Below are 14,447 nucleotides of genomic sequence, written 5' to 3' on the forward strand. Positions count from 1 at the left end.
GTGCAAGATGTTTTCCCTCTTTTTTTTTTGCTGCCTCACTAAGTTGGACAAGAAACTTAAGACTAGAAGTTGTGTTTTACTCACTCTTTTCTCTCTAATTTTCGTCCAAGAGGAGACCCAAAGAAGCAAGAGGAAGATTCTAGTGAAATAACACTTGGTTGGTTTGAAAAAGTTTGACCTTGGTCAAGGTCTTCTATAGATGTTTAACAAATGGCAAAATCACAAGTATTTCCACCAAAATATCTTTCTTTTCCTCAAATATCTCCTAATATTTTTTATTTTCACAAAACCCCTTTGCGCATAACTGCCTCATTTGCTCAAAATTTATACCGCACACCCCACTAGTTGGTCACATTACCAAAATGCACAAAAAAAACCCTAACTTACACCATTCCTTTAGAAAAATCATAACTTGAGTTATAAATGTCAAAAATTCATATAACTTAACCTATTAAAAACTAGACTTGAAACACTAATAATCTTTGGAAGACATCTCAAGGAAATTCAGTTCATAAGTTGGTCCAAACTGAGCCGTAAGCTACTACAACATTCCAGTTTTTACTTGCGCAGGGCAGAATTTTTCAGTCAACTTTGCCGATTTTCTGGTATTTATAGAAATTGAATCAAACTCTGAATTTTATACCGTAGCAAGCTTTATGAGTCTAGTTTCAAACACAACGAACGGAACTGAATTGCGACTTTCCTATACGAAGTTATAACCAATTTTCCAAAACTGCGCAGAGCCTCTTGGAAAAATTTCTAGATTTTCTAACAACTTGAGAAAATGAAACTCTTCTTAACAAAATTTCACTCCATTGGCTCAAATTCAACCATTAAAGCAACCAAGAATTTAACGCAAGTAAGTTCAAGTAAAAGCCATAAAGACAAGTAAAATTTCGGGACCTCACAACATGTCTTTATTAATATATAACTATCTTAGATCATACTTATATTGTTAAGATATAAATTGTTCTAGACAAATAGTGAAGAGATAATAAATTGGATTTTTTTTGTTTCAAATAAATATGGTACATTTTGTTTTCGGGAGTGGAGCATTACAGTGGATATATTTCTACAAGTTGGTCATTGAATATTTGCATTCTATATTGATTTTGACCTAAGTGTGTTTTGATAGTTATGTATCCAGGTTTAATACTATGATATTTGAGCATTTTTCTCCATCCATGCGTGAATAGATTGTTTTCAACTTTGATATCCCAACTTTTGTGATGACAGTAGATGATGATGATGTTTTTCTTATTTGGTAGAATATTTATCATGTCTTCTGGATGTAACTCCTACAATATTAAAGACATTTTTGTTAGCTTTTTACCTAATGATAAATTGTATAAAAGTATAGGTGGAAAAGATTACTAAATATTCGATGTCTTGGGATCTGATTGCTATGTAGAATTGAAACTTTGTAAGCAATCATTCTCTTGGGGAAAAAATGCCTGCAATTTTGAAGGACAAAAGGATAAATAACAATATTGTTTGTTTGTGACTATTAGTAGAGAGACATAAGTTAGCTATATTAGCATGTTTTTTTCACTATCAGTGTGAATAAGGATGATATTCCATTCATGAAAAGTTGAGCAATGATTTGGGCTGAAAATTTGGACTCTAAATGTTATGACTCCAATATGAAAGAACTGTATTAACGTGTTTTCGATGATATTATGGTCTTCGATAAATTTCTTCTAGCTTGAATTGTGCGGCTTTCATCTAACTTTATGAACCACTTTTTGTATTCGATCTTCAGAATTGCTATTCTCTGAATATGAGTTTGTAGATATGGCATTTATTGTGGAGGTATTATTTGTAATTGTAGAGATAGAAGGGAATGTGTGAGAGAATGTTGTAGTACTGGACAGTTTAGAGTTGTGTAAAAGGATTTGTTTACCATTTGATCATTTTGAGGTCTTTCACAGTACAATAGAAATTATCTCTACTTTAAATTGGTGAGTGTACCACCTACATGACTTATTGCTTAAGTGAACTACTATGTGACTGAAAGTTATGATTATTTGATTGTGACTTTGGTTTACTATTGGCTGAATGGGTATGTACTTTATCACACTCGACCCCACTTGATGGTTGATTGTTCTACTGTTCACTTGGAATCTATTACTTATGCTTGAATTGAATGTCGTTTGGAACATACTATCCAATGACCACACTATAAACTTGGGTCCAAACCTCATTGGTTAGTTAATCGATTCGAGTTGGCAAGAGCTTGGTTGAGATAGATTGACTGGCCATGGGGAAACTATTACTGATTCACTGAGTTCTGATTTTATTCTGAAATTTGGTATACATGAATATTACCTTCACTGTTTGGTGTTCGGGTCCGGTAAGGGAAATGAATGGTGGACGGGAATCGGTGTAAAGCGGTGATCTACGGACAATGTTTCAGCTTCTCTAAATGTTGACGGAGTGTCAACGGGTTTGGATCAAACTACTGCGACTGGGAATTTAGCTCACAAGAACTAATTGTATCCTCTTACCTAGTTCACTTTATGTTAGTTGTGGCGTTCGTTCGTCTCTTTGAATTGGTACTTATGTTTGATAACTTAATGACTGATCTACGTGATTTTATTTTCTCGTTTTATTATTGACTGCATGACCCTGTGGTACCTCATTGAGTGAAAGCTCATCTCGTTATCTTTGTTTTCCTTTCAGGGGCGAAGACTTGAGTAAGTGATTTTGGGAAGAGTTTGAACTAGATCTAGACCTTAGACATTTTGTTTAAACTCCTCTGTATTAGTAAATCTCATATGTATTTGTGTAAGATTGAATACTTTTGACTTGTACTCTAAACTTGAATCGTTAATGACTCTATTGTATATAGTATTGGGTTGTGGTGTTTTGAAATTATGTTGTTCGTTTTTGTGCCTACTGAGAATTTTGGATTAGTGAGTCCTATCGAGAGTTGGGTAGGCAGTCTGCTAACCCTTGGGGTACGCCTTAAGGGAAGGTGGAGTTGTCACAAGTAGTATCAGAGTTTAGGTTAGAAATGACCTGGGTGAAAAAGAAATTTTGATCTTAAGAAAGTGTTGTGTGTCGTGTTAGAATGTCATTAAGTATGGTTAAACATACCTAAGTTGTGAATTGTGTTTATCCTTGTAGATCATCGAAGAAAACTGTGGAAATGGGAGAAGTGAGCCGCTTCGGAGATGCCTTCGGATTATTGACTATGAGAAGAAGACAGGGGAACCGATCCGACATTGGAGTCCCGCATGCCGGACTAGAAGATGTAACCATTGTCAAAACTACTCCTACTCCAACCATGTGGTCTTGGCATTACTAAACGAGAGGAGGAGATTTAGGCATACCAGTTCTGGGGACCAAATCGAGATGGAAAGGATGAGATGGATTATGATGATGCAAAGGGATAAGATCCAAGAACTTCAGGAGGCTATTAGTCAGGATCAAGAGCAGACGGCTGCTATGCGCCAATAGGTGCAAGTGGTTAATGAACACCTTACTAGGATGTTAAGGGAAGTAGGAGACCGAATTGAACGTATTTTACAGAAATGTAGGGCTTTACTTGGAGAGGTGGTGGATGTAAATTTGGGTGACGTAAGTCATAGTAATGAAATCCCTAAAAATGAAACATCTGCTAGCTCTGTTGGGAACTAAGTTAGACCTCCTATGAGCTATGTTTTGACCCTGTGTGAGGGGTAGTTAGGAAAGGCCCTAATTTAATGTTTTCTATACTTTTGGTATAATTTTGTTCACTGTACTTTTGTTATGATCCCACTACTTCTCTTAATGGGATTACTTTTACTTGTAACCTACTTTTATTATGTGATCTGTATGAAAGGGTTGTATTTAGATGTACTTGATTTTCTGACTTGTTTATATCCTTACGTTTCGTCTAAGCATCTATGCATTTTTAATTTTTGTATATACATTTCGACCCTAAACTTGTTAAAAACAAATGGAGGGTAGACGTCATGGGCAAGGCCGTGAACGTGAATCTAGGCAACCCTAGATCAAGAGGGTAATTGTGAATCGGTAGTCGAAACAGAATCACAAACCAAGGGCCGATTCCAACGAACAAGTAGCTATAGCCATACAACGTATGACTAATCTGTTAGCACAGATAATATATCATCAAGGTCAAAACCCTATTAACCAACCTGAAAATCCTGGGAATCATGTGGAAGGGAAAGATAGAGCCCTCGAACGATTCCAAAAATTCTCCTCACCAAAATTCCTTGGAGGACCTGACCCTGATATACCTGAAAGGTAGTTAGAGAAAATAATTGATATTTTTGCAGCATTGCATTATATTGAAGAAAGGCAAGCGACTTTCGTTGTTTTTCACTTAGAGGGAGCAGCTCGTTTTTAGTAGAACATGATACGAATGAAATGGAAAGGAGAAAAAATCCTAAAGACTTGGATAAATTTTATGAGAGAGTTTAATACAAAATATTTTTCGCCCCTGATTCAAGAGAAAAAGAAGATGAGTTTATTAGATTTCATCAGGACACCCAAAGCATTGTCGAATATGAAATTCAATTCACCAGGTTATTTAAATTTGCTCCTGTGTTGGTAGTAATAGAGTAAAAGCGAATAAGGTGCTTTGTACAGGGGCTAAATATCAAATTTCAGAAAGATTTAGCAGTAGTCCAAATTAATATGATTGGTGACGCTATCGAGAATGCCCAACAGGTTGAAAGTGTGAGACTCCAAGTGAAAACTTTTCAGGCAAAAAAACGAGGTGCACATAGTAGCAACTTTGGGTAAATCGATAGGAATGTACCTCCTAAGTTTGGAAGAAGGACAAGTGGAATAATACTTCCGAGAACATCAAGAGGAGCCCCGTCAAGAGGAGTCCAAGGCGGAAGAAGACAACAAAGAGGTGCCTCACAAGGATGCTTTGCATAAACTCCCCGTGTCTCTTGTGGATACTGTGGAAAGTCAAACCATACTGAGAAAAGTTGCTGGAGGAAGGAAAGAAAATATTTGCGTTGTGAAAGCGCCGAGCATCAGATCGCCAACTGTCCAGTTCCGCTTCGAGAAGGGAATGGGACCCAACAGTCAAATAAGATAAACCCTAAGCAGACAAAGGTGAAAGGAAATAGACCAAAAGTGCTGACTCGAGTATATGCAATAGAACAACATTAGATCCCTGATTCATCTGAAATTATAGAAGGTACGATCCCTATGTTCTATTGTCTAACTAAGATTTTAATAGACCTTGGTGCTACTCATTCTTTTCTCAACCCTAATTTTATGTGTGAAATTGATATGAAACCTGCTAGACTGCCCTATGATTTGAAAGTTAGAATGCTTACGGGTGACCAATGTTTGATCAGTAGTGCGGTTTATAAGAACTGTGAAATTTTGATTGGAGAGCGAAAACTATTTGGGGATCTGATAAACTTAACCATTAAAGGATATGATATCATCTTAGGCATGGATTTGTAAGTTCAATATGATACTCAATTAGATTGTAAGAGGAAAGTAGTCAAATTTCGCATATCGGGGGAGGCAACCTTAAGGTTAGATGTGAGGGGTCGATTAGGGTCGTCTGCACTTATTTCGAAAATTTGTGTTAGAAAATTGTTAAGTAAAGGTGTGCAGGGTTTTCTAACTTTTCTAATAAATACTCCAATAGATAAAGTAAAAATAGAAGATGTATCAGGAGTAAAGGAATATCTGAATGTTTTTCCTGATAAACTAGCGTCATTGCCTCCGGAGAGAGAGATAGAATTTAATATCAATTTGGTACCGGGGACAACACCCATTTCCAAAACTCCATATCGAATGTCACTAGTTGAGATTAAAGAATTAAAGTTACAGTTGCAAGATTTATTAGAGTGAGAATTTATTCGAAAAAGTGGATCTCCGTGGGGAGCTCGGGTACTTTTTGTTAAAAAGAAAAATGGAAGTTTAAGGTTATATATAGACTACTAAGATTTGAATGATATCACAATTAAGAATAAATACCCTCTACCACATATTGATGAATTGTGTTGATCAGTTGTAAGGAGTTGTGGTGTTTTCTAAATTAGACATTCGATAGGGGTATTATCAATTGCGAATTAGGAAGGAGGACATATCAAAAACTACTTTTAATTTTAGATATGGATATTTTAAATTTGTAGTAATGTCTTTTGGATTAATCAATACCCCTGCAACATTTATAGACTTGATGCATCAAATTTTTAAACCGAACCTAGATCTGTTTGTAGTCATGTTTATTAATGATATCCTCGTTTATTCTAAAATTCGAGAGGAGAATGAATAGTATTTGAGGATTGTCTTGCAGATTTTGAAAAAACACCAGTTATACGCTAAGTTCAGTAAATGTGCATTTTGGTTGGAGAAAATTTCTTTTATAGGGCATATAATTTCGAAAGATGATATCACTGTAGACCCAGCGAAAGTAAAAGCTGTCGCTGAGTGGAAACGATCAGAAAATCCTATTGAGATTCGAAGTCTTTTAGGTTTAGCCAGGTATTATCGGCAGTTCATGAAGAACTTCTCAAAACTTGCAGGACCTTTAACTGATCTGACAAAAAAGCATGACAATTTTGTTTGGGATACCAGATGTGAAACTAATTTTCAAGAATTGAAAAGAAAATTGACCATGGCGTCAGTTTTGACTTTGCCTAATGGAAAGGACAGTTTCACTGTATATACTGATATCTCAAGGGAAAGATTAGGGTGTATATTAATACAAAATAAAAATGTGATTGCCTTTATTTTTAGGAAGTTGAAACTCCACGAGCGAAATTATCTGACCCATGATTTGGAACTAGCAACTGTTGTCTTTATTCTGAAAAAATGGAGACATTATTTATATGGGATAATTTTCGAGATCTATACAGATTATAAGAGTTTTAAGTATTTATTTTCTCAAAAGAAGTTAAATTTGAGGCAGTGTCGATGGATGAAATTTTTAAAAGATTATGACTGTACGATTAACTACCATCCTAGAAAGATCAATGTAGTAACGGATGCCCTAAATCGAAAGGTTCAAGTGGCTGGATTACTGATTAAGGAGTGAAAAATGTTAGAAAAGGTTAGTGAGTGGAATCCTCATCTTGAACACCAGAAAGTGATTTTCGAAAATATCACAGTGAGATCCAACCAACTAGATCAAATCGAAGAGGTACAGAAGAAAGATTCTGCAGTACAGAAGTGGATAAAAAAGGTGCAAAAAGGAGAATTACCTGATTTCAATTTGAATCCCGAGGGGATCTTGAGATATCGAAACCGAGTGGTTGTACCGAAAGATGAAATATTAAAAAATGAAATTTTAGAGGAAACTCACCGGTCTAAAAATATGGTGTATCCAAATAGTAGTAAGATGTATCAAGATTTAAAAGGGTTATATTGGTGGGATACTTCTTGTTTCATATTTTTTTTGTAGTATATCATTTCTTGGTTTCCTTTAAGAAATATATTACAAAGTCGTCTTACTATGGAGGCTATGGAGGTTTTTTGGCTTTTATCTCTCTCTCTCATTTTTGGATAACATTTTTTTTCTAGTTTTGACTTTTTTATTTCTTTAATAATGGATTTTTTTTTTTTGCCTTTTGGGCTTGAGCCAATGCACAGCTAGTGAGTTTTGTTGCCTTTTTTCTCTTTGTTAAGAAAGCTTCAAGGCTTTCACCAAGCCCACACGAGTTATGTCCCAGGGTCCCTATGGTAACTTTGCTTGTCTTTTTATTACATAGTTATGTATATGCAAGTTCCGTCTTTCTTTAGGAATGGATGTAAGGCCGCGTTTAATAAAACTAAAGTATGAAAAATGAAATTTGAAATCTAAAATTTGAATCTATTAAATTATTAAATTATTAAATTATTAAGTATTAAATCAAATACATTCGAATATATATTACATTCAGTGATACGTGAATAGCTTATTACTTATTTTTAGGGACACGTTTTATCTAAAAAAATTCAATGCCACTTAATTAATTCAAATGTTCAATTTTTAGTTATCAAATGAGTTTGAATATATTAAGATTTGAATATATTACATCTAAGTTCTGAATTAGGTTATCAAAGTGAGTGAAAGATCTCAAGTTCAATCCCTCTCACTTGCGTTTAAAAAAAATGTTCATATCTTTTTTAGAAAGAAAATAAAAAGAATGGTTTGGTTAAAGTGTAGGTATTCGTCACTTGAGTGCTTTTTTTTTTCAAGAGTGTATGTAATTCAGGAAAATATTTTAATATAAAGACACAACAAAATTCGGGGAAAGTTTATTTTAGGTGGAAAAAAAGTTTATTTCAGGTGCACCCATGACGCTAACGCTCATTACCAAAATCAACAAGGCATAGCTAAAGCACGTAAGACTTGTCAAAAATCACAGTCCATACAGTGTCGGATTAGAATTCTAAATTTCCTAAATAAATGCCTAAAACCCTCAAACCCGAAAAGTCCAATATTTTATTCTCCTAAGTCCTACCATTGGTAATCGTTAACTTGGGGGAGCGACTATGGCGGCTGCAACTTGGCGATCAAGCCAACCAGCAGGACTCCATTCCCCCTCATCTTCACCCTGAAGATCCTACTCTTGCAAAACGACGCCGTTGGCTTATTCCACACTCTCCTCATTCTCCTTCTCCTCCTCCTCTGCCTCCACTCTCCTTCAGAACATATTAAACTCTCTGTCACGATTTACATCAGACCTATCCATATCTCCAAACCCTCCCAAGGTCCCAAAAAACCCGGCTCGGAAGAGGGTTCATATGTGCGCAGTGCCCCGGACTCGTTTTGCTGTTGCTTGCATCGGAAGAAAAGCAAGAAAAATAGTAGTCCGGCTACTTTTGGACATATTATGACGAATAATGTGAAGAGTAGCAGCAGGATAAATAAGGCAACAGACACGCCGACTGGGACCTCCAACTCTGGCAGGTTTATGTCATGAAACAGAAGAATTAAGCTGAAAACGTGGAATTAGCAAAGGAAGCAAACAGAAGGCGTGAGTTCATAATCACGCCTTCTCTGGGAGAATGCTCAAGAAACGTGAGCTCAAGTGGGCAAGTGGATCTGCAATGGATCTGCAACCAATTCTGTTAGCGGGATCACGAGGACAAGCTGGACCAAGTGGCTGAAGAATTAGTTATTAGTTGGCTATAAAATGGCCAGGAACAGAGAGGAGAAAAGTAGGAATTTGTTAGCTCAATTTTGGGAATTGTTCCCTTAAGCATTCTTCTTCCTGTTCTTCCTTCATTCTTGTCATTTCCTTTCCTTTTACCGCCAATTCTGTATCATCTCAATTCAATCAATATTAATACTATTTCGATCGATTGCTTATCTGTTCTTGATTGTTTTCTTCTACTGATAAGCATAAGTTTGTGCAAGTAGCTAATCCATTCCATTATTAGCAATTCTATTGCCTAGTTACTGTTCGATACCATCACAGTGGTATCAGAGCAGAGCTACGAGCCAACGGGATGTCTAAAACTCAGGAGGAAGCTCTAAGGAGAGAGCTCACTGAGTTGGGGAGTGTGGTAAGAACATTTGCTAATAAGCATGATGGGGTAGAACAGACTGTGAGGGCAATAGAGCATAGGCAGGAGAGCACGGACAGAGCTATCAAAAACTTAGACCAAAAATATGAAGGTATGATGAACATGATGGCCCAAATTATGTCCAAATTGAACGATAAAGGGAAGGAGGTAGGGGACAGCCACTCAGGAAATGGCCAGATCATAGAGGGAGTTAAGGAGAAATGTGCAGGGAAGGGAGGATCCAGACTGCCTAGGATGGAATTCCCTGTGTTTGATGGGACCAATCCTAGGGAATGGGTGAGGAGAGCTAATAAATATTTCCAGATATATGAAGTAGAGGAAGAAATGAAAACTGATATCGCTCAACTCTACCTCAAGGATAGAGCAGACATCTGGTTTCATGGGATGTATTCTGAAAGAGGAGCAGTTCCATGGAGAGAGCTGTCCTTAGCAATCCGTGAGAGATTTGGAGAGGGAGATCCACAGGAGGCCATCGAGGAGTTCAACAAACTGGTGCAAACAGGCAGCATAGCAGACTATCTGGAAAAATTTGAGATGCTGAAATCACTGGTAATGATCTCACTCCCTGGACAACCTGATTCTTATTATAAATCCTGTTTCCTTAGTGGCCTTAAGGAGGAAGTTGTCAACATGGTCAGAATGACCAAACCACTGACATTGGCGGATGCCATTGAGACTGCTAAGCTACAGGAGAAGAACCTAGAAGCCATCAGGAAAGCACAGAGTAGGGGCATACAGAAAACTCCCTTGCCACCATTGTCACACACCACTAATTTCTCCAACAAAATGAAATGGCCTAACAACCAGAGACCAGATCCCCATACCAACAAAAGTACCAAACTAGGAGGACCATCAACCAATTACTACAAGGGAATTACCCCATCTGAGTTTAGCTATAGAAGGGAGAAGGGGTTGTGTTTTAAGTGTGCTGAACCTTATACCTTAGGACACACCTGCAAACAGGCTCATATTCACTACATAATGGAGGATGAGTCTACTGAACCTATCATTCCAATAGAAGGGCAAGGGGAGGGTGCTGAGGAGTGTGCTGACTGTCCAGAAGGTGGTAACCTCAGAGAAAACATTGAGGTCTCCATTCATGCTTTAGCAGGGGGCAATGAACACAAAACCATCAAAATGAGGGGAAAACTTGCAGGAAGGGAGCTACTGGTACTTATTGACAGTGGCAGCACCCACTGCTTCATGGATGAAAGTTTGGCACAGGATCTGAAGATGCAGACTGCAGGTACAACCTTGATTGTTAAAGTGGCTAATGGAGAGAGGCTGGAATCCAGGCAACTCCTACAGGAGGTAGGTTGGGAGATGCAGGGACACAACTTCCTTCACAACTTCAACACACTCAAACTAGGCAGTTGTGACCTGATTCTTGGAGTGGACTGGTTGGCCAAACACAGCCCCATCGAATTTGACTTCCAGCAGCTAACTATGAAGTTTTTGAAAGAAAAAGAGCCAGTAATACTAAAAGGGGAGGCAGAGAAGCTGAAGTTGAAGGCCATTAAGGGAAGCAGGCTTGCCAAATGGAAAAGGAAGCAGAACTATGGAATCACTGCTCAAATCTACATGGTAGAAGAAGGAGGAGGAGACCAGGGGCAGATTCCAACAGAAATGAGAGAGCTACTGGTGCAGTTTGAGTCCATTTTTGATGAGCCACAGGGCATGCCACCAGTCAGAAGCCATGATCATGCCATCCAAATAAAGGAAGGAGCAACACCTTTCAAGAACAGGCCATACAGATGTCCTTATGTGCAGAAGGCTGAGATAGAGAAGCTGGTCAAAGAAATGTTACAGATGGGAATTATTCAAACCAGCAACAGCTCTTTTGCATCCCCAGTCCTACTGGTGAAAAAGAAGGATGGTAGCTGGAGATTTTGTGTTGATTACAGGTAGCTCAATGAGCTGACAATTAAAGATAAATTTCCTATGCCTTTGATAGATGAACTGCTTGATGAATTGCAGGGCTCTAAATTTTTCACCAAGGTAGACTTGAGATCTGGATACCATCAGATCAGGGTGCAGGTGGAGGATCGACACAAAACTGCATTCAGAACTCACCAGGGGCTGTACGAGTTCAAGGTCATGCCCTTTGGACTGACCAATGCCCCAGCCACCTTCCAGAGCCTCATGAATCACATCTTCAGGGATCAGCTCAGGAAGTATGTCCTGGTATTCTTCGATGACATCCTAATCTACAGCCCAAGCTGGAATAGTCACATGGAGCATGTTGCCACAGCATTGAACATCCTGAAAGAACATCAGCTTTATGCTAAAAGGAGCAAATGTTCCTTTGCTCAGACAGAAGTAGAGTATTTGGGTCACATTATCTCTGACCAAGGGGTAATGGCTGACCCCAAGAAGGTAGAAGGGATGCTGGGGTGGCCAAGGCCAACTACAGTTAAGCATCTAAAAGGATTTCTGGGGTTGACAGGTTATTATAGAAAATTTGTGAGGGGCTATGGCTCCATAGCTAAGCCACTCACTATGCTGCTACAAAAGGATGGATTTCTGTGGAATGAAGAAGCAGAGGAGGCTTTCCAAAGGCTGAAGTTGGCAATGAGCAACACCCCTGTGCTGGCATTGCCTGACTTCACCAAACCATTCATAATTGAAACTGATGCATGCTATGGAGGTGTGGGAGCTGTGCTGATGCAGGACAGGAGACCTTTGGCGTATCTAAGTCAGAGCTTGGATCCAAGAAACTTAGGACTCTCCATCTATGAAAAAGAATTACTAGCCTTGGTAATGGCAGTGACTAAATGGAGGCATTATTTGGAGGGACATCATTTCATAATAAAAACTGATCATCAGAGCCTCAAGTACCTGCTGGAGCAAAGGATAACTACAACACTCCAACAAAAATGGCTGACCAAGCTCCTGGGACTGAGTTATGAGATTCATTACAAAAAGGGAAGAGAAAATGTGGTGGCAGATGCACTGTCTAGGAGGGCCAACTCTGAGGCAGGGGATTGCAATGCTCTGGTTTGTGTCATTCCAGAATGGATTAAGGAGGTAATTGGAAGCTATGAAGGGGATGGAGAAACACAGGACATCATCAGACAGCTGCTGCTGACTCCTAATAGCCAGTCAGACTTCACCTACCAAGATGGTATACTCAGGAACAAAGGGAAGATAGTAGTAGGTTCAGAAGGAGAAGTCAGGAAGAAGATCATTTCTGCCATACATGACTCACAGCTGGGAGGACACTCTGGAATACAGGCAAGCTACCAAAGGGCCAAACAATTGTTCCATTGGAAAGGGATGCACAAGGCTATCAAGGATGCTGTACTACAGTGTGATGTGTGCAGAAAGTGCAAGGATGAACACAACGCCTATCCAGGACTACTACAACCTCTTCCTATACCTCAGTACTCATGGAGTCATGTAACTATGGACTTCATTGAAGGACTGCCAGTATCTGAAAAGAAGGACACAATTATGGTGGTGGTGGACAGATTCACTAAGACAGCATATTTCATCAGTCTCTCTCACCCTTTTGATGCTCCCACAGTGGCTAGACTCTTCATGGACCACATCTGCAAGATCCATGGTGTACCTCTGAGCATGCTCTCCGACAGGGATAAGGTATTTACTAGCCATTTCTGGACAGAACTTTTTACCATGTTAGGGACTGAGTTGCAGTTGAGTACTGCTTATCATCCTCAAACAGATGGCCAATCTGAGAGGGTAAACCAGGTGTTGGAAATGTATCTCAGATGTATGACACACTTGGAACCAAAGAGGTGGAATGCTTGGCTCTCCCTTGCTGAATGGTGGTACAACACCACCTATCACACAGCCATTAAAATGAGCCCATTCGAGGCCCTGTATGGATTGGCCCCTCCACAGCTAGCTCTGGGATCATACAACCAATCCAGAGTAGCCACAGTGGAGGAACATCTAAAGGACAGACAGATAATGGATGGAGTACTCAGAAAGAACCTACAAGAAGCTCAGAATAGGATGAAGTTTTATGCTGATCAAAACAGGAGTGAAAGGACTTTTGAGGTAGGAGATTGGGTCTACTTGAGGCTACAACCATATAGGCAGATGTCAGTGGAGCTGAGAAGCAACACCAAGCTGTCTGCCAGGTACTTTGGCCCATACCAGGTGACTCAGAGGGTAGGAAAAGTTGCTTATAAGCTGCAACTGCCAGAGGGAACCAAGGTGCACCCTGTGTTCCATGTATCTTTGCTAAAAAAGAAAATAGGAGAGAAAGCAACTCCTGTGCTTCAACTGCCTAACATGGATGGTAAAGGACATCTGAGGGTACAACCAACAGCTATCCTGGATCGCAGAATCACCAAGAAAGGAAATACAGCAGCTGTGCAGTGGCTCATCCACTGGTGGGGAACCACACCAGCTGAGGCTACATGGGAAGATGCAGAAAAAATTGAGAATGAATTCCCTGAGTTCCAATCTTGAGGACAAGATTGTTTGAAGGGGAAGCAATTGTCATGAAACAGAAGAATTAAGCTGAAAACGTGGAATTAGCAAAGGAAGCAAACAGAAGGCGTGAGTTCATAATCACGCCTTCTCTGGGAGAATGCTCAAGAAACGTGAGCTCAAGTGGGCAAGTGGATCTGCAATGGATCTGCAACCAATTCTGTTAGCGGGATCACGAGGACAAGCTGGACCAAGTGGCTGAAGAATTAGTTATTAGTTGGCTATAAAATGGCCAGGAACAGAGAGGAGAAAAGTAGGAATTTGTTAGCTCAATTTTGGGAATTGTTCCCTTAAGCATTCTTCTTCCTGTTCTTCCTTCATTCTTGTCATTTCCTTTCCTTTTACCGCCAATTCTGTATCATCTCAATTCAATCAATATTAATACTATTTCGATCGATTGCTTATCTGTTCTTGATTGTTTTCTTCTACTGATAAGCATAAGTTTGTGCAAGTAGCTAATCCATTCCATTATTAGCAATTCTATT

At 39.0% G+C, this 14,447-nt stretch overlaps 1 protein-coding gene across 1 annotated transcript; it reads left to right on the top strand.

Moving 5' to 3' along the window:
• Nucleotides 1-9,423: 9,423 nt before the first annotated feature.
• On the top strand, nt 9,424-11,409 carry LOC113774084. The gene has a single exon (XM_027318651.1). It carries the CDS (start codon nt 9,424-9,426, stop codon nt 11,407-11,409), a length of 1,986 nt encoding a protein of 661 aa, XP_027174452.1.
• The last annotated feature ends 3,038 nt before the right edge of the window (nt 11,410-14,447 follow it).

Source organism: Coffea eugenioides, chromosome 6 (assembly GCF_003713205.1).
Source record: "Coffea eugenioides isolate CCC68of chromosome 6, Ceug_1.0, whole genome shotgun sequence".
Taxonomy (NCBI): Eukaryota; Viridiplantae; Streptophyta; class Magnoliopsida; order Gentianales; family Rubiaceae; genus Coffea; species Coffea eugenioides.